The sequence below is a fragment of the Oncorhynchus gorbuscha genome, linkage group LG02 (genome assembly GCF_021184085.1).
Source record: "Oncorhynchus gorbuscha isolate QuinsamMale2020 ecotype Even-year linkage group LG02, OgorEven_v1.0, whole genome shotgun sequence".
Lineage (NCBI taxonomy): Eukaryota > Metazoa > Chordata > Actinopteri > Salmoniformes > Salmonidae > Oncorhynchus > Oncorhynchus gorbuscha.
This window is the reverse complement of record NC_060174.1, coordinates 78221126-78241803: the sequence shown is the minus strand read 5'-3', so window position 1 is coordinate 78241803 and position 20678 is coordinate 78221126. Positions and strand designations below refer to the sequence as shown.

At 40.4% G+C, this 20678-nt stretch overlaps 1 protein-coding gene across 1 annotated transcript in view; it reads right to left on the bottom strand.

The window, feature by feature from the left end:
• Positions 1–12613, bottom strand: part of LOC124010482 (protein EURL homolog) — a 64448-nt gene extending 51835 nt beyond the window's left edge. The window contains exons 1-2 of the mRNA XM_046322950.1: positions 12472–12613; positions 5736–5869 (exon numbers count right to left, since the gene is read on the bottom strand). Coding sequence (XP_046178906.1) covers positions 5736–5862 — 127 coding nt within the window. The 5' untranslated portion in view covers positions 5863–5869; positions 12472–12613. The remainder of the gene's footprint in view (positions 1–5735; positions 5870–12471) is intronic.
• Positions 12614–20678: the final 8065 nt, after the last annotated feature.

Genomic DNA, 20678 nt, shown 5'->3' with positions numbered 1-20678 from the left:
CCCCTCCCCCACTGCTACTCTTTATTATCTATGCATAGTAATAACTCGACCAACATGTACATATTACCTCGACTAACCGGTGCCCCCGCACATTGACTCTGTAAAAGTACACCCTGTATATAGCCTCACTATTGTTATTTTACTGCTGCTCTTTAATGATTTCTTATTTTGGGGGGTAATTTTCTTAACTGCATTGTTGGTTAAGGGCTTGTAAGCAAGCATTTTCACTGTAACTGTTGTATTCAGCCATGTGACAAATACAATTTCATATGATAGTAAGACATGTGGTTTATTGCTCAAATTAATTTAACATTGAGAGTCTTTTATCCAAAATATCAGAGAGAAAAAAAATGTTGCTGCCAAATTCTCTAAAACAAGGTTGAAGGCGGCTAAAAGTAGAGAAATGAACATTCAATTCTCTGGCAACAGCTCTGGTGGACATTCCTGCAGAAGCATGTCAACTGTACGCTCCCTCCAAACTTGAGACAACTGTGGCATTGTGTTGTGTGACAAATCTGCACATTTAAGAGTGGACTTCTGTCCCTAGGACAAGGTGCATCTGTGTAATGATCATGCCATTTAAATCAACTTCTTCATATGCCACACCTGTAAGGTTGATGGATTATCTTGGCAAAGAATAAATGCTCACTAACAGGGATGTAAACAAATGTGCACAACATTTTAGACAAAAGCTTTATGCGTATGGAAATAAGTAATCTTGTGAAACATGGGACCAACACTTTACATGTTGCGTTTATATTTGTATTCAGTATAAATAGCCAAGAAACAAGGACAAAGTCTCACTTTAGTAGACTTAAGTAAATTAGACCACAGTTTATGCCTGTACTCATTGCATTTAAAACAAATCTTTCAGCACTTCACTCAGTGCTCACAGCCAACCAGACAGGCAGTATTGCTGCGCAAGGTGGGATACGTTACCGTTATGATTAAGATTTTTGTGTATTACCAGATATAAAACAAAATGGCAGAAATACTTTGAAAAACAGCATGTATTATTCTATAAATCACAACTTGCACTGGTGCCCATACTTGAGTTATGAAACGCTTGCCATGAGTGTGACCAGCCGCCAACGTGGCTGGCGAATTAGACATTCTTACAGGCTGACTAAACCGCTCGCGTCACGTGCGCAAGTGTTGCAAAATACATTTAGAAATCTATATTATTCAATTATTGCGCGCGTCTGCATTGCTAAAATAGAAGTCAGTTCTATTTGTGACACAGATCACGCTGCAAGTCTTGCCTCTCCCATCTCCTCATTGGTTTATAGAAGCAGGTACCCACATGTCATCTCCTCTTTGGTTATACCCACGTGGGTGACTGAAAGACGAACTAAGTCAGTGGGGGTAATGCACCAAATTTATGAAAAGTTGCCAATTGCAAAATAAAGTAGAGAGAAGAAAAAGCCTAGAAGGAGGAGAGATGACTAGAAACGATTCAGTTGACCGTTTTGTGTGGATTAATCATTGAAGAGGAGGACCTTGTGCATGTCAGGTAAAATAACTCAATATTTATATCTCAGGACAAATTAGCTAGCAACAGCAAGCTAGCTAAATAGTACAAATTAGCTAGCAAGTGCAAGCTAGCTAGCTAAATTGCCATAAATATTTAATGCTTTTCAACCTGTCCCCAAATTCATGTAATTGGTTCAGCGTTTGTTTTGATATTTTAACCTGCATGTTGTGATCGCGTTTGGTGTGGGGGGGACAAAATACATTAATGCACGAAGGCACACACGTGCAGCCGGTTTGGATCCCATGTTAGGGAGCGAACGTTATTTATAATAACATGGAGAGAATCTGATCTCTGAAATTAAAAATGGATGGCCCTCCCTGCACCGTCCCTGAATGCTTTATAAAAAAATATATTTAAAAAAATTACATTTTAAAAAAGAGAGAAAACAAAATTGGACAGACTAGAACTTTAGATATGCAGGTTTAGAAACGGTTCATCCAGTTACATGGCAACACAGGCATTTTTACAGGGCACAGGGCCAGAAGGTTGTGGGTTCACAGACCACCGTGAACAAGAATAAGGGTGAAAAGATAGCCTTTATAGTAAAAGCATTGCCTACATCTACCATAGTATTTGCAGGTCTGAGAAGAAAAAACCCCACCTTTTATAAACATTTCATGCAAGTCTACGTAATTCTACATATTTTTTTAATGCCACACAAATTACCAAAATTACAGGCTAAGAAAAGACATAAGTCTGTGTTCATCTTATCATATTTCTCCAATGCCAAATCAGTGTCTTGTTTGCAATGAAACTGTACCTGTTGAACAATAACTAAATCTGAGAAGTCATTAGGAATCTGAACATGGTATTTTCAATAGTTTGGCCAACCTTTCCACCCCAGACAGAGTAGGCCTACCGACACAGAAAAATGGAAGCTTTAATTGTTGGCTACTCTCGTGTGGCTAAACCCAACAAGGTCACAAGTGTTTTCTTAAAAGCTGTCTGGGTTTAAACATTTTCTATAGTACAGAAAGTGAATATCTTAATCAATTGAGTGACATAATTATATTACTACCAAAGAAAAGTCCATGTTTGTCTCCTCGTCTATTGAAGGTTGTAGCTCAGCCTCAGAATGTCAAAGAAACTAAACAATGATATTATATGCATCGGAGTCACGTCTTTGACAGGCATTTTACAGCTTGCTTCTAGCATAAAGCATAACAGACCAAAGCACTGTTATAGATCACTACATCAAATCAGATACAGTGACCTAGTTAGTTGACATTTTTATTTTTATTAAAAAAAGGTCTTGAAAATGTATGGCAAGACATGAAAATGGCTGTCTAGCAATGATCAACAACCAACTTGAGAGCTTTTAGAATTTAAAAAAGAAACATGTGCAAAAAGAGGTTTACCCAGAAAGATACACAGCTGTTATAGCTGCCGAAAGGTCATTCTAACATTTACTGAAATCAGGTTGTGAAAACTGACGTAAATGAGATCTGCATTTAATTTAATACATTTGCTAATATTCCAAAAAACATGTTTTCACTTTGTCATTAAAAAAGCAATTTAATCCATTTTGAATTCAGGTGGTAACACAACAAAATGTGGAATAAGCCAAGGGATTAACCAAATCTAAAACACTGACAACTATTTAAATCAATTACATGACCCTCCTCTGGACAATGTAAAAAAAAAAAAATAAACCCTTCCATTGACTGAAATTTTAAAAGCATAACCCTCCCCCATTTCCTCCAGGTAACCATTACGTACATTTCGATACACCCCTTACCCGCAAATGCCAAAATAAACCCGTATATGGAAGGTGGTGGGTATTAATTTTAGACCCTGGTGGAACCCTAATAAATAAGCCATTTCACTCTGCCTTTTGCGGCAGGGTAGGCACTTTGTTCATTCTTGATGTTCGGTTGTTCCACTGGATGTCATAAGGTGAATGCACCAATTTGTAAGTCGCTCTGGATAAGAGCGTCTGCTAAATGACTTAAATGTAAATGTAAATGTTGTAGAACTGTTTACAGTATATTTGGAAAGTATTCAGAACCCTTCCCTTTCCACATTGTTACGTTACAATCTTATTCTAAAATGGATTAAAAATGAATGACAACACGAAAACAGTTCCGAAAATGTTGCCGATTTACTCAAAATAAAGAACATAAATACCTTATTTACATAAGTATTCAGACCCTCTGCTATGAGACTAGAAAATGAGCTCAGGTGCATCCCGTTTCCATTGATCATCCTTAAGATGTTTCTTCAACTCGATTGGAGTCCACCTGTGGTAAATTCATTTGACTGGACATGATTTGGAAAAGACACATCTGCCTATATAAGTTGACACATGTTATTGCAAAAACCAAGCCATGAGGTCGAAGGAATTGTCCGTAGAGCTCTGAGACAGGATTGTGTCGAGGCACAGATCTGGGGAAGGGTACCAAAACAAGTCTGCAGCATTGAAGGTCCCCAAGAACAGTGGCTTTCATCATCCTTAAATGGAATACGTTTGGAACCACCACGACTCTTCCTAGAGTTGGCTGCCCAGCCAAATTGAGAAATTGGGAGATAAGGGCCTTGGTCAGGGAGGTGACCAAGAACCCGATGGTCACTCTGACAGAGCGCTAGAGTTCCTCTGTGGAGATGGGAGAACCTTCCAGAAGGAAAACCATCTCTGTGAGAGATGACAGAGCTTGAGAAGATCAGCAGAGAAGAACGGGAAAAACTCCAAATACAGGTGTGCCAACCTTATAGCGTCATACCCAAGAAGACTCGAGGCTGTAATCGCTGCCAAAAGTGCTTCAACAAAGTACTGAGTAAAGGGTCTGAATAATTAAGTAAATGTGATTTCGGGTTATTATTTTTAATCAATTAGCAAAAGTGTCTAGAAACCTGTTTTTGCTTTGTCATTATGGGGTATTGTGTGTTGATTTGACTATTTATTGTTGACTATTTATTCCATTTTAGAATAAGGCTGTAACTTAACGACATTTGGAAAGAGTTAAGGGGTCTGAATACTTTCCGAATGCACTGTATCAATTTCTACTATTGTATCTAAACTTTGTAAGTCGCTCTGGATAAGAGCGTCTGCTAAATGACTTAAATGTAAATGTAAAATATTCATTTTAACATGTATTTGTTAAAAGACCGGTCACAAATGAAATTAAGCAATATACCCCATTACTTCTTACTAGTAATACATTTATTGTTTTAGAAAAACCGAAAGCATGGTCATCCGTTTATTGGTTTTATTTTTGTTGTGCAATTATGGGGAAACTATTTTGGCTTGTAAAAACACCTCAGTGGATGGTAGATTATCATTTCTTTCTACCTACCTGCCACAGTTGCTGGTGGACCAAAAAGTGAATTTCAAACCCTGCTAAGCCTCATTCACATTCCAATTGTGCTGCGCCGGAAGTCATTCATTTCAATTGGGACAACCTGCACCAGAATGACATTGCAGTGCCCCCTTGCGTCCAAGGCTCTGTTGCGAGACGCATACTTTGCATCATCTTCATTCCGACCAGAGTCCGTCAATAGTACAGGAAGGTAGAAAAACCACGGAACAAATATGCAGTTTTCCACAATGGCTTTATAGGATAGCTAGCAACTTGTAAACAATGATCCAAACGAGTACTATTTTAATAGTAATGTTGAATAATACATTGGCTGTTAAGTCAATTATATGACTGTAGCCTCCCATTTTAATTCCGAAAATGTTCTTGATGGTATTCCTGACATTTGTTTATGATGATAATTATTAGGCATTGGGTTAGCTGGCTACATTCAACCTAGCTATCTGCTCTGTGTAAACTAGCTGGACTTGATAGAAAGTAAATGAAAAAAGTTAAGGAAGAAGTCAATAAAATAAACATGTTTTAATATCACCCGAAACAATACTTTTAAGACAGGAGAAACATAAAAGGTCATATTTTGCAATCTTCCAGAAATAAATGCGACCTCTGACGAGAGACCCTTCCATCTTGCGTTATGACACACTACACCTGTCCGACCAGTAGCGGAGCAAGACTATGTTTAAAGGAAGTATGACCAACAGAATTCAATTCATTTTTGAACAAGGCGTTACTGTGCTGTTGTGTGCTATCCTGCCACTGACTACATTTTTTATCAAGTAACACCAGTACTGTTCTAGGCCACTGTTCTTCCCAGGCAGCAGATGGCCAATAAGAGTTGAATGAAAAATGTGATATCTGATATCCTCCCCCCTACTTCACTCTCTCACCTTCGATGCTGAGCTCAAAGCAGACGTGGCAGAAGGACATGGTCCCCGTGTCGGTCTCTAGCTTGCAGACACTGCAGATGTTGTCGTCGTTTAGGTCGATGTTGACAAACTGCTCCTCTTTGTCCATACTATCTCTGAGGGAGAAACACAGAACACAGAGATAAGAGGACATGAAAGGAAATGAGACTAGCACAACTTCCATTGACCTCTAAGAGTTCTCCCTCATTCTTGAACAGAGAAACGCTTTCAAATGTACATCTTGGCTTGTACTAGTCAGACGGAACGGGAAACTTTCTGATGTAAATTGCTCATCATGAATGGGACTGTCATTACCATGCTGAGAGGTACAGTTTGTTCAAGGCAGTGCACTCAAAGCATGTCTGATGAAATATCAAACAGCACAGAAGATAGAGATCACCCTTTTTGAGAAAGGAGAGAGATGACCTGATTTTTAAAACGATGGAACACATTTTAAAAAGCTCATGAAAAAGCCATGTAAACGAGGACCCAACAGTGATCTCACAGAGAACAGAAACTGTGTGTCTGGTGACCCATGTTTACTCTCGGTAAATTAACTTACCCCAGCTTACAAACAGTGGGGAGAACAAGTATTTGATAACCTGCAAAATCGGCAGTGTTTCCTACTTACAAAGCATGTAGAGGTCTGTCATTTTTATCATAGGTACACTTCAACTGAGACTGAATCGAAAACAAAAATCCAGAAAAATCACATTGTATAATTTTTAAATAATTTATTTGCATTTTATTGCATGACACAAGTATTTGATACATCAGAAAAGCAGAACTTAATATTTGGTACAGAAACCTGTTTGCAATTACAGAGATAATACGTTTCCTGTAGTTCTTGAGCAGGTTTGCACACACTGCAGCAGGGATTTTGGCCCACTCCTCCATACAGACCTTCTCCAGATCCTTCAGGTTTTGGGACCATCAGCTCCCTCCAAAGATTTTCAATTGGGTTCAGGTCTGGAGACTGGCTAGGCCACTCCAGGACCTTGAGATGCTTCTTACGAAGCCACTCCTTAGTTGCCCTGGCTGTGTGTTTCGAGTCGTTGTCATGCTGGAAGACCCAGCCACGACCCATCTTCAATGCCCTTACTGAGGGAAGGAGGTTGTTGGCCAAGATCTCGCGATACATGGCCCCATCCATCCTCCCCTCAATACAGTGCAGTCGTCCTGTCCCCTTTGCAGAAAAGCATCCCCAAAGAATGATCTTTCCACCTCCATGCTTCACGTTTGGGATGGTGTTCTTGGGGTTCTACTCACCCTTCTTCCTCCAAACACAGCGAGTGGAGTTTAGACCAAAAGTTTATACCTATTTTTGTCTCATCAGACCACATGACCTTCTCCCATTCCTCCTCTGGATCATCCAGATGGTCATTGGCAAACTTCAGATGGGCCTGGACATGTGCTGGCTTGAGCAGAGGGACCTTGCGTGCGCTGCAGGATTTAAATCCATGACAGCGTAGTGTGTTACTAATGGTTTTTTTGACTGTGGTCCCAGCTCTCTTCAGGTCATTGACCAGGTCCTGCCATGTAGTTCTGGGCTGATCCCTCACCTTCCTCATGATCATTGATGCCCCACGAGGTGAGATCTTGCATGGAGCCCCAGACAGAGGGTGATTGACCGTCATCTTCTTCCATTTTCTAATAATTGCGCCAACAGTTGTTGCCTTCTCACCAAGCTGCTTGCCTATTGTCCTGTAGCCCATCCCAGCCTTGTGCAGGTCTACAATTATATCCCCAATGTCCTTACACAGCTCTCTGGTCTTGGCCATTGTGGAGAGGTACTTACTTAAAAATCATACAATGTGATTTTCTGGATTTTTGTTTTAGATTCCATCTCTCACAGTTGAAGTGTACCGATGATAAAATTACAGACCTCTACATGCTTTGTAAGTGGGAAAACCTGCAAAATTGGCAGAGTATCAAACACTTGTTTTCCCCACTGTAGGTGACCATTTTGGAATTTGACAACCAAGCAGGTTATTTCATTACAACTTGAAAATAATTGTCTCTCTCTCCTCCAGGGACCCTTTTCTTCCTTGCATTTATCTAAAGAATTACATAAGTAAACTGCACAATAGGATTAAAATGAATGAGTAAGTGCACATATTCAAGGTTCCCATTATTTTATACTGTTCCTAAATATAGCCTATAGTGACATTTGAAAACCAATCCCAGTAAAAGCACAAATAAAAATAAAATATGCGCAATATGACAAACCAAATCGAAAGACAACTTTTTTTAAGGCCCCTGTCCCTGCAGGCCTTTTGGTATGTCTTCATTGTAAATAAGAATTTGTTCTTAACTGACTTGCCTAGTTAAATAAAACAAGACAGGAGAGCATAAAGCTAAATAGCTAATTTTGTCAAAATACTTTTAGGTACTACTTTAAAAAAACATTGGTTACGAAGTATGTGACAGATAACAGGTTTAGACTAACAATGAAATGCTTACTTATGGGCCCTTCCCAACATTGCAGAGAAGGAAAAGAGAGAAATAATAAAAGTAATAATGAATACTCACCAAATCAGGAGTTTCGCAGAACTACTATCATCATTACTGCCGTTACGATAAGTACTTACAATAAAAACAATTACATTGTTTTGACCAAGTGCGATGCGCCAAATTCAATCAAATCAGTCACCTAGCAGCAGTACAGTGTCCCGAAAGAGAGATCGTATTTTCAGTTAGACCCTTTTCAGAAGTACATACCATGTGTAGCAGCAGTAATGACAAAAAAATAACTTAATTAGGCTACATATGCAGATATTACAGTAACAGCACATTAAGTGTTTTAGACAGAATACTGCAATACTAAGTCTTTATTTTTTTTTTATTAATACTGTGCCCGTCAAGAGAGAGATCTGCTTGACTGGCAGGCAGAGTGTGTACCCATGGGAGAGAATGAGAGATTTGGTAAGTGAGTTTTTTTTGTATGCATGTGTCAGAGAGATATGAAAGAGGCCTAGGCTAGATGTTAGGGCATTGTGTTACCAGGTCACCTGCTCATAATTGACTAGTTAAAATGGGATACATTGTTTGATTGTTAATAATTGTAATTCTTATGCTAAATAGTCATAATTGTTTATACAGTTCAGTCAACTATACTGAAGAAAAATTATAAAGGCAACATGTAAAAGTGTTGGTCCCATGTTTCATGATCTGAAATAAAAATGTCTGGGATATTTTTCATATGTACAAAAATAGTATTTCTAAAACAAAAACAAACTTGGCACACAAATTAAGTTACATCCCTGTTAGTGAGCATTTCTCTTTCGCCAAGACAATCCATCCACCTGACAGGTGTGGCATATCAAGAAGCTGATTAAACAGCATGATCATAACACAGATGCACCCAGTGCTGTGGACAATAAAAGGCCACTCTAAAATGTGCAGTTGTCACACAACACAATGCCACAGATGTCTCAAGTGGAGGGAGCATGCAATTGGAATGTCTACCAGAGCTGTTGCCAGAGAAATTAATGTTCATTTCTCAACCAACGTTGTTTTAAAGAATTTGGCAGTACATCTAACCGGCCTCGCAACCACGTGTAACCACGCCAGCCCAGGACCTCCACATCTAGCTTCTCCACCTGCGGGACTGTCTGAGACAAGCCACCGGACAGGTGATGAAACGGTGGGTTTACACAACAATCATTTCTGCACACTGTCAGAAACGGTCTCAGGAAAGCTCATCTGCGTGCTCATTGTCCTCACCAGGGTCTTGATTTGACTGCAGTTCGGCTTCGTAACGGGCCGCAGTGGGCAAATGCTCACCTTTGAGGGCCACTGGCATGCTGGAGATGTGTGCTCTTCACGGATTAATCCCGATTTCAAGTGTACCGGGCAAATGCAGTGTATGGCGTTGTGTGGGCGAGCGGTTTGCTGATGTCAAGGTTGTGAACAGAGTGTCCCATGATGGCGGTGGGGTTATAGTATGGTCAGGCATAAGCGACAAACAACTGCATTTTGTCGATGGCAATTTCAATGCAGAGATACCGTGACGAGATCCGGAGGCCAATTGTCATGCCATTCATCCACCACCTCATATTTCAGCATGGTAATGTCGCAAGGATCTGTACACAATACCAAGAAGCTGAAAATGTCCCAGTTGTTCCATGGCCTACATACTCACCAGACATCACCCATTGAACATGTCTGGGATTCCCCCACCAATAACCAGCAACTTCGCACAGCCATTGAAGAGAAGTAGACAGCATTCCACAGGACAAAATCAACAGCCTGATCAACTCTATGTGAAAGAGACATGTCTCACTGCAGGAGGTAAATGGTGCTCCCACCAGATCCTGACTGGGTTTCTGATACACTCACCTACCTTTGAGTTTTTTAAGCTGTATTCCCAGTCATGTGTCATCCATTGATTAGGAACTAATGAATTTATTTGAATTGAATTTTAGATTTGTCTATATTCAATGTTAATGTAAATTCATCCCATCTTTTTCCAGGCCCTGTGGTGTCTATATTAATCACAATACGCACACACGTACTACCACACAAACTCAAACTTTGTGCTGTTAAAAAAAATAAAAGGTTTGATGTCTTCCTTAAAAGGTGTAAGAGCAGAAGCTTTTAAAATGTTCCCAATTGAAGTGAATGGAACGTTGCAATTCACCAGCTAATTAACATAATTCATAAAAACAATTATATTAATCATTTGGTATTGCTTTATTAAATAGTTACCTCCCAGTTCTGCATAAAACATCAATATATGTTAACAATATGACCACCCTTCTATAAATGAATGACCTTGACGTGTATAATTTGACATGCTGTACATACTAATCAGCATATTACACATTTAATTTACATGAAGTAGTAAAAGTTTAATTTTATATCATAAGTTGTTTCAAACTCTGTTTGCATAAAGCATAAAGATTTGTTCATGCTTTATGCAAACCCTACCTTAACATTTCACACATACCAACAAACAGGTGTGATCATTCAGAGTTCCTCTGTCCAGTGTCTGTCTTCTTTTGCCCATCTTAATCTTTTGATTTATTGGCCAGTCTGAGATATGGCTTTTTCTTTGCAACTCTAGAAGTCCAGCATCCCGGAGTCGCTTCTTCACTGTTGACGTTGAGTGGTGTTTTGTGGATACTATTTAATGAAGCTGCCATTTAAGGACTTGTGAGGCGTTAAGTTTATCAAAATAAACACTAATGTACTTGTCCTCTTGCTCAGTTGTGCACCGGGGACTCCCACTCTTTCTATTCTGGTTAGAGCCAGTTTGCGCTGTTCTGTGAAGGGAATAGTACGAGATCTTCAGTTTCTTGGCAATTTCTCGTATGGAATAGGTTCATTTCCCAGAACAAGAATAGACTGACGAGTTCCATAAGAAAGTTCTTTGTTTCTGGCCATTTTGAGCCTGTAATCAAACCCACAAATGCTGATGCTCCAGATACTCAACTAGTCTAAGGCCAGTTTTATGCTCCTTTTTCTGAAAAATGGTTCTAATGATCAATTAGCCTTTTAAAATGATAAACTTAGATTAGCTAACACAACGTGACATTGGAACACAGGAGTGATGGTTGCTGATAATCGGCCTCTGTAGGCCCATGTTGATATTCCCCAAAACAGCCATTTCCAGCTACAAGTCATTTACAAAACATTTCTACAGTGCATTTCTGATCAATCTGATGTTATTTGAATGGACAAATAAAAAATTGCTTTTCTTTCAAAAACATGTACATTTCTAAGTGACCCCAAACTTTTGAACGGTAGTGTATGTTTGTTCTTATATCATCAACACAGCGCTAAATATAAGCAAGTGCAAGCAAATGAGGTGTGACATGGTAGGCCTAATCGTTCAACACTTTAAAAATGGAATTTAATTAATTAATGCCAAAATATCAAGCAACAGGCTTTTTTTTTAGCTAAACAGGTAGAGATTAAAGCAGGTGGGGCTCTACCTGCCCTGAATGACAGGTCGCCACTGTTTGGTGCAATTATTTACTAGATTAACATTGACCAGTCCGCAACCTTTTTCAATCATATCCTCATCATAAAGTGTTCTGTGTTCCTGAGATTCTCTAGAACATGGAATACAGTGTTCCAAGTATAACACCAAATCCACAGTTTCATTTGGAACCTTAACACCCTACTGGATAATTATGTGGATGTTTTGAAGTCTAAATTAAACCTTAGGTGTGGCAATAATAATATGGCAATAATTGTACATTTTCTTGCAACAGCCTTCAGTGAATTTGTTGCCACCTGATGCCCATGGCAGGGACAACTAGAAAACTGCTGTTCCCTAACTGATATTTTTTTATGTTTAAGTAACGTTAGTTAGCTAGGTTTAAATACTTGGAGGAAATGACTAACATCTTCACAACATAAATTTGAAAAAACATGAAAAATCGGAAGTTAGCTAGCTAGTCGTAAATTAGGCTAACACATACAACTAGCTAGTTTGCTAGCTACATTGGCATGCATCTGAAATGAGTGGCTAACTAGTTAACTAAACGACTGACATTATGTTAGCTTGCTGCTAGTAAAACCTATAACACTTGCTGCTAGCTAGCCAACATACGCTTGCTATCCAACGTTACGTTAAACGTGACCCGTTATCTGGTCGTCAAGATTAATCACTTCCAGCAGCAGCCCAACAAAATGATAGTATTAGTAGCTATCTAAACGATAAAACAGGGTAATGACATATGATGTATTTCTTCGGTCTGACATTTACCTTGTAGCTAGCTAATCCTTTGTCAAATCGTCAAGGGAATTCACGGGTGTTTGAGTTCCCTTCACCTCCGTCCTCGAGCGCCTGTGGGGCAGTAGATTATTGTTGATGGTGGCTTGCAGACTAGCACATTTCTTTGAGCGGAGGGGAAACCCACCCACCTTTCGGGAACGAACCACTTGTAAATCAGGGGGTGGGTTATTATATCAATATAAATTCAATACAAATCGTTCTTCATATATAATAAATTACACACTTTTGAAACAAAGCAAAACATCTATATCGACGTGTTATCTCGAATCATCATTAATTCGAGCTCTAGATTCCCCTTTTAAATTAATTTGTCATCATTTAACCCCGTACACTTTGGTATGGGTATATTGAAGAAACATCAACAAAACAGTGGAACACATGGAAGAGTTGAAACATCATGTATGATCTAAAATAATTAATTATATAGGGTGCGAGAGCAAGTGTCCACATACGCATATAGTGTATTTAGAACATTGGCCTGTTGGAAACTAGAACCCACTACTATATGCACAGTTCGGACGTGATCAGATTCATCCCTAGAAAAACTGCGCATTAAACTCTGGGGGAAAAAAACAGAATAATTTAACCGATGTCTGTCGTCAATTAGTTACTAATTTGTTTTATAATGATCTGTTAATCGCTAAGCACTATTGGTCCCAGAAAGTTTGTGCCGTTATGTCAACTCCTGTGGTCAGTTCCCACTGTGCACAAACAGATTGAATCAACGTTGTTTCAACGTAAATTGACCTGGAATCTACATGGAAAATACATTTCATTTGCAAAAATGCATCAATTACAGTATGCTGTTGTTTCGAGGGTTAAATTAACCAAATTATTACACAGGCACACTGTCTGGCCGTAACCTACGCCAAATCAATCTGATAACAATAACAGCTATCCCGCTGGTCGCCAACAACGCCTGACACGGAAGCATTTCAGGCATTCCATTGATTGGCAGAGAGCAGGGTGATTGGCATGCTGGATGCAGAGAAACCCCTGAGTAACTGGTAAACGTCCCCTGATAACCACACAACAGAACACATAATTTTGCAACTTCGCCCAAGAAGCATTTAACTGCAGGGCACTCCCACATCATGTAAAAGGAAGGTGCCTACTTGATTTAGGGAGCACAGTGAACACTTGGGAGTTAGGGCCAATTTAATTGTAAAATGTTTCATTGGTGTTAATTACACTCTGTGAATTGATAAATTGATGGTTTGGATTACGGGATGACAATGCCATATTTTCGATATTATGTTGCAGTTAAAGCGTGGTTCAGATTCAATTAGATCTGTAGACCATACTTTTTTTAATGGCTGGCTCAGAATATGACCTTTCCAAAAGTTAATATATTATAGAGATCAGTCCTTTCGGGCGACCAGATCATTTATTTATAAATCCCATCATTGGATGTTTGGTAGTAGGGTTTCCCAAAGTACTCCATAGCTGACCTAAATTGTATATAGAAAAAAGTTTCCTGGTAATGTGTAGGTATCTTTCAAATCTTGGAATGTTATCAAACACTTACTGTCCATGATATCGGTAAGGGTACGGATTCAACATGTGGACCATTGGGGGGAGAAAAGGGCCATCCCCCAGAGGCCACTTTGATTCCCAGTTACATTGTTTAAAAATATAAATTGTGTGAGAAAATTGTGTGAGCAATAATAGGAGCAAAGCGTGACTTACTAACATTGTTTAAGGCATATATCAGTGAAGACCACCTCTTCCAGGGCAATAGGAGACACCTTATTTTTCTCTATACTCAGCCAGGGGGCAAAATAATAATGTCTAAAACTATGTAGGATGGGACGAAATGCTACAGTCTGGAAATAAAATTTAAAGTTTGGTACAGATACTCCTCCTACACCTTTATCTGGAATCATTTACTTTGCCATATAATTGTTGAAACGCATGATGACTTTTATCCCAATAGCCAGAAGGGGGAGCCATGGGAAGCACTGAACGCCATGACAATATATTCATTTTGACAATAGATATTCTGCTGGTTAACTGGGATATTATTCCATCAATCGGATTGAATTGATTTCAGCGTTCTTTTAAAGGTTCTGGCAATTGTTTTACCTAGAGAAGGAAATATATCTACTCCCAAATATTTAAAATGGGAAACGATTGGGATTCCATAAGTAGAGATGGAGTCCTCCATCGGGGTCTTGAGAGGCAGTAGGGCTGATTTGGTTAGATAAATTTTTTAACTTGAGATGAAGCTGAATTTATTGATGATCTTCAATGCGTTTGGGAGCGATTGCGATACATTGTCTAGATATCGTAAAATATAATCTGCATATAATGATATGAAATTATCCGTAGATTTGAGAGAAATTGGTGTTATTTCTTTCAATGTATTAATTGTCTGGGCCAGATGTTCCATGGATAATAAGAATAGCAGAGGCCAGACTGGATCTCCTTGTCTGCTGCGTCTAGTGATTCTGAATGGAGCAGAGCTGATATTGCCTGTTACAAATATGGCTGAGGGATTGACATACAGTATTTTAATCATATGAATGAAATTGAAGCCAATTCCCATATGTTCCAAGAGCAGACTAGAGATATGACCATTGTAGTCAGTCTATCAAAAGCGTTTTCTGCATCGAGAGATAATACAGCCCAAGGAGCTGTTGTTTCTGATGAAGTGTCTAAGATACACAATATATACAAAAGTATGCGGACATCACTTCAAATTAGTGGATTCGGCTATTTCATCCACACCTATTGCTGACAGGTGTATAAAATCGAGCACACAGCCATGCAATCAACATACACAAACATTGGCAGTAGAATGGCCTTACTGGAGAGCTCAGTGACTTTCAACGTGACACCGTCACAGGATACCACTTTTCCAATAAGTCCATTTCTGCCCTGCTGGAGCTGCCCCGGTCAACTGCAAGTGCTTTATTGTGAAGTGGAAACGTCTAGGAGCAACAACGGCTCAGCCGCGGAGTGATAGGCTACACAAGCTCACAACAGGACCACCAAGTGCTGAAGCACATAGTGCGTAAAATGTACTGTCCTCGGATGCAACATTCACTACTGAGTTCCAAACTGCCTTTAGAAGCAACATCAGCACAAGAACTGCTCTTCTTATCCATGGCCGAGTAGCCGAACACAAGCCTAAGATCACCATGAGTAATGCGTCAGCTGGAGTGGTGTAAAGCTCACCTCCATTGGACCCTGGAGCAGTGGAAACACATTATCTGGAGTGATGAATCATGCTTCACCATCTGGCAGTCCGACGAACAAATCTGGGTTTGGGGGATGCCAAGAGAAAGCTGACTGCCACAATGCAGTGCCAACTATAAAGTTCAGTGGAGGATGAATAATGGTCAGCATGACATTGCCCCCGTGCACAAAGCAAGATCTGTCCAGAAATGGGTTGTCGAGATCAGTGTGGAAGAACTTGATTGGCCTACACAGAGTTCTGACCTCAACCACATCAGAAATCTTTGGGATGAATTGGAACGCCAACTCCGAGCCAGGCCTAATCACCCAACATCAGCGCCCGACCTCACTAATGGTCTTGTGGCTGAATGGAAGCAAGTCCCCGCAGCAATGTTCCAACTAGTGGAAGGCCTTCCCAGAAGAGTGGAGGCTGTTATAGCAGCAAAGGGGTGACCAACTCCATATTCATTCCCATGATTTGGAATGAGACGTTCAACGAGCAGGTGTCCGCATACTTTTGGTCATGCAGTGTTTGTAATTGTCAACGGAGGTTATCCGAGGATAAATGCTTTTAACCAAACTCGCTTTGGTCCATGTGGATCAATTTGGGTAAGTTAGCCTCGAGACGAGAGGACAACATTTCGGAACATTTTTATATTTGTGTTTTTCAAAGATAGGGGGCAATATTGAGAACATTAGGTGGAGCCAAATTAGTGCTGTGTTCACGTCTCCCAAATTGAACCTTTGTGAACGGCTCTATGAATCATTTAGAGCAATATGGACCTCATTTATACAAACATTATAAACAGGAGGAATATCATCCTACCCAGGTGATCTATGCCCTTTTGAGTTCATTGAGATAGATTTGGGCTTCCAGCAAGGTAGCTTCCTCTGTTGAGAGAACTTTATAATTTTAGAAAGGACAGTGTGGGTTGGTGTGGTTTAACAATCCATAATGCATGTTTCTCCCACTCCCGCAGGGAAAACATCTCCATTTACGACCTTACAATGACATGCAATTACACAAATACTGGAAGACAAAGAGCTGCATAACATAAGTAGTATATAAAAGAGGGCCTTGTGTTCCATTATGGAGTGGTGCTGTGAATTTCTGATCTCCTTGACAAGCAGTGATTATATCTCTGGCCTCCTCTGTTAGGCCTCCCACTACACCTTGGCCTCCTCTGTTAGGCCTCCCACTACACCTTGGCCTCCTCTGTTAGGCCTCCCACTACTCCCTGGCCTCCTCTGTTAGGCCTCCCACTACTCCCTGGCCTCCTCTGTTAGGCCTCCCACTACTCCCTGGCCTCCTCTGTTAGGCCTCCCCTCCCTGGCCTCCTCCTGGCCTCCTCTGTTAGGCCTCCCACTACTCCCTGGCCTCCTCTGTTAGGCCTCCCCTGGCCTCCCTGGCCTCCTCCCTGGTTAGGCCTCCCACTACTCCCTGGCCTCCTCTGTTAGGCCTCCCACTACTCCCTGGCCTCCTCTGTTAGGCCTCCCACTACTCCCTGGCCTCCTCTGTTAGGCCTCCCACTACTCCCTGGCCTCCTCTGTTAGGCCTCCCACTACTCCCTGGCCTCCTCTGTTAGGCCTCCCACTACTCCCTGGCCTCCTCTATTAGGCCTCCTACTATACCCTGGCCTCCTGTTAGGCCTCCTACTATACCCTGCCACTGGTGATCAACGTTCATCCTGACCATGAAGCCATGACAATATTTATGACCTAGTACACCTCATCAGGGCTATTATGGTCACATTACCACACAGCGGTATCAATGTCATTAGCCCCCATGAGGTGGCATATATAATGGGAATTACTACAGGAGCGTCACCTGAATGTATTCCTAAGCAGTTTTCATTTGACTAATTGACTGAAGTCTAATGGAAAAACACATGGAACTTCATATGCAGAGATCCACTGCAGTTCAATGATTGAATGTGGCTTAATGGTTCATCAGGTCCACAGAGACGTGTTTTTCCAGTAGAAAACTGTTTCCAACATATTGTTCCTCTAAAACAATGCAACCTATGTTGATTCACTGCAGCCTGCAACTGTATATATTTCAGGGCATGTTGACAACGGTCATTACAACGTGACATGCACCAGCTTGTTCTAGTGTTTCATCTTATGCCTGCATCATGGAAACACACAGCACCTCCAATTTGGCACCAGAATAAAGAGCCGTTTTTCTGAATGATTCTGCTTGATCAAAACAGATCTGTGCTTTCCCCATTAAAATCAGATTGATGTTGAATTGCTTGTTCAGTAGCTATCCCCTTTACCTATATAATAGGGACTAAAACATAAACAGTTGTAGATTCAGAGAACGGGTGTAATCGGGTAGGTTTTCAACCATAACAAATGTACCATTATGCTAATGTTCTCTCTATAAATAATATATTAAGACAAACATGGCGGCAGGGTAGCCTAGTGGTTAGAGTGTTAGTGTTGGACTAGTAACCGAAAGGTTGTAAGTTCAAATCCCTGAGCTGACAAGGTACAAATCTGTCGTTCTGCCCCTGAACAGGCAGTTAACCCACTGTTCCTAGGCCGTCATTAAAAATAAAAATGTGTTCTTAACTGACTTGCCTAGTTAAAAAGTTTAATCAAATATTTTTTAAAACATGGACATCACATTTTAAAGATAGGGTAACAGTGCCCCCTCGTGGTCAGAGAAAGTGCTACAGGTACACAATCTGAATAAAGTCTCTTATGATCTCAATAACGTGGGGTAAACTGGACATTTTGATTTTCTTCTCAATAGGCCTATTAGGGGGTATGGGAAAAGACTAGTCATGTAACCAGCTCACCAAATGGATCTCATTCACTATGAAGAAGCACTTGGTTTGGAAGAGGACTAACAACTCAAATGACTTATGCAGACATACAGTGCCTTTGGAAAGTATTCTGCCCTCATGACTTTTTCCACATTGTGTTACTTTACAGCCTTATTCTAAAATGGATAAAATAAACAATAATCCTCAGCAATCTACACACAGTGCAAGTCCCTGAATGTCCTTGAGTGGCCCAGCCAGAGCTCAAACATCTCTGTAGAGACCTGAAAATAGCTGTGCAGCGACGCTCCCCATTCAACCTGAAAGAGCTTGAGAGAATCTGCAGAGAGGAATGGGAGAAACTCCTCAAATAGAGGTGTGCCAAGCTTGTAGCGTCATACCCAAGAAGACTCGAGGCTGTAATAGCTGTCAAAGACGTTTCAACAAAGTACTGAGTAAAGGGTCTGAATATTTATGCAAATGTGATATTTCCATTTTTCATTTTTAATACACATGCAAAAATGTTTCTTTTAAAAGAAAGGTTTTTCATTGTCATTATGGGCTAGTGTGTAGATTGATGAGGGAGAAAAAAAAACGATTTAATCCATTTTTAAATAAGGCTGTAACGTAACAAAATGAGGATCAAATCAAGGGGTCGAAATACTTTCCAAATGCTCTGTACATCAAATGTGGGCATACAACTACAGAAGCAAAATATTGTACTATTTTAGCCTGTAAATAATGTTAAACTGATTGAAAATATGTACATCAATAATAAGATACACAGTAACATGTTTGTTTATCCACCGCAGGAAAGAAATAACCAGGTTTATCTTTTCAATTCACTGGACATGAAGCCCCTTCTCTCTCTGCCTCTTAACTCTGTCAATTAGTCACTTTTCATGAGTTCAACACGGTGCTTTTAGCATCTACATATTCAGCCATTAAATCTACAGGAATTCATCATCACTGCCTCAGTGCACCCACATTGTAACCCCAAGGCGATCTCTAGTCTACAGGTTGCTGCTTGTTCACAACCAGAGACACCAGCTCAGATCTGGTTAGATGAGTTCTGTCAGGCTAAAAAAGCTTTCAGTGATCATGTGATCGTTTTAGCTCTGAGAAGCCAGCTTGTGAGTTCGTGAAGATGTTAGGCTACTGTTATGTTAACGCTGTTTAAATGGATTGCTTCGCGAAATGACTCTTTATTTGGTATATTTTAATTCAGAAGCAGTTCAGTCTACTGTATATCAGCAATGTTAGTATGAATAACAATCTTCAGTGTAACGAACTGACTAGAGTTTGTATTGGTATTTATTATGGATCCCCATTATCTGATGCCAAGGCACCAAGGTCCAGCAGAATTAAGGTAGTTGTACAATTCAGAAAATTTCAATACATTCACAGATTTCATCAGAGTTATGTCTAATGATATTACAAATACGGGGCTTGCGTCACTTCAGCCGTTCGACTCAGTGAAGTGTTTGGGGATGGGTCTCCTGCCATTGAGGTATGACTCCTCACAAAAAGGCCCTGTTGTAGCATCCAGATGAGCACAACCTGTACTAGCGTCTTCCAGGGAGGAAGTCCTGACAGGAAAAGGCCAGGCTAAAAAGACCTTCCACTGAGCTGGAGGCTGAACCCAGCCAGCAGGCTGGGGCTGACTGTTCCGGTGCCACAGGGGATGTTGTCCAGCCCAGCAAGGTTCAGGAAGGGGTCAGTTTCCCTCCACTTTGGATCACTCCCTGGACCAGGAGGACCTAGAGGCCTGCATGCAGCGACTGCTGGAGGCCCAAGGATCAGAAGGAACATTTTCTGCACATTAACATAATATGAATCATCTAGACACAATCAAAAGATGAAGTAGAGATGAGCATCACTAAGAGGGAGAAATGTGTCAAAGCAGTGTTTGTTATTCCCATGAGAGATTTAAAGAGTCAAATACATTGAAATAATGTTCTCTACTTACTTTTTCATCAAACACTATAAGGGTGGGCACAGTGCAAGTAGAGGGAGTGTACCTGAATAACAAGATACTGTGTACAGTATGTAGAAAGGGTACAGTGAAGGAATGACATGATAATCGAGGGAAGATTGAGTAATGGCAGCACGTGATCTTCCTCACCACTAAGGATCTCTTGGCAACAGGTGAGATAGACACACACACAAAACAAGGCTTATGATTACACAAAACTCACCAATCAAAGTTGTGGGACGCCGCAAACA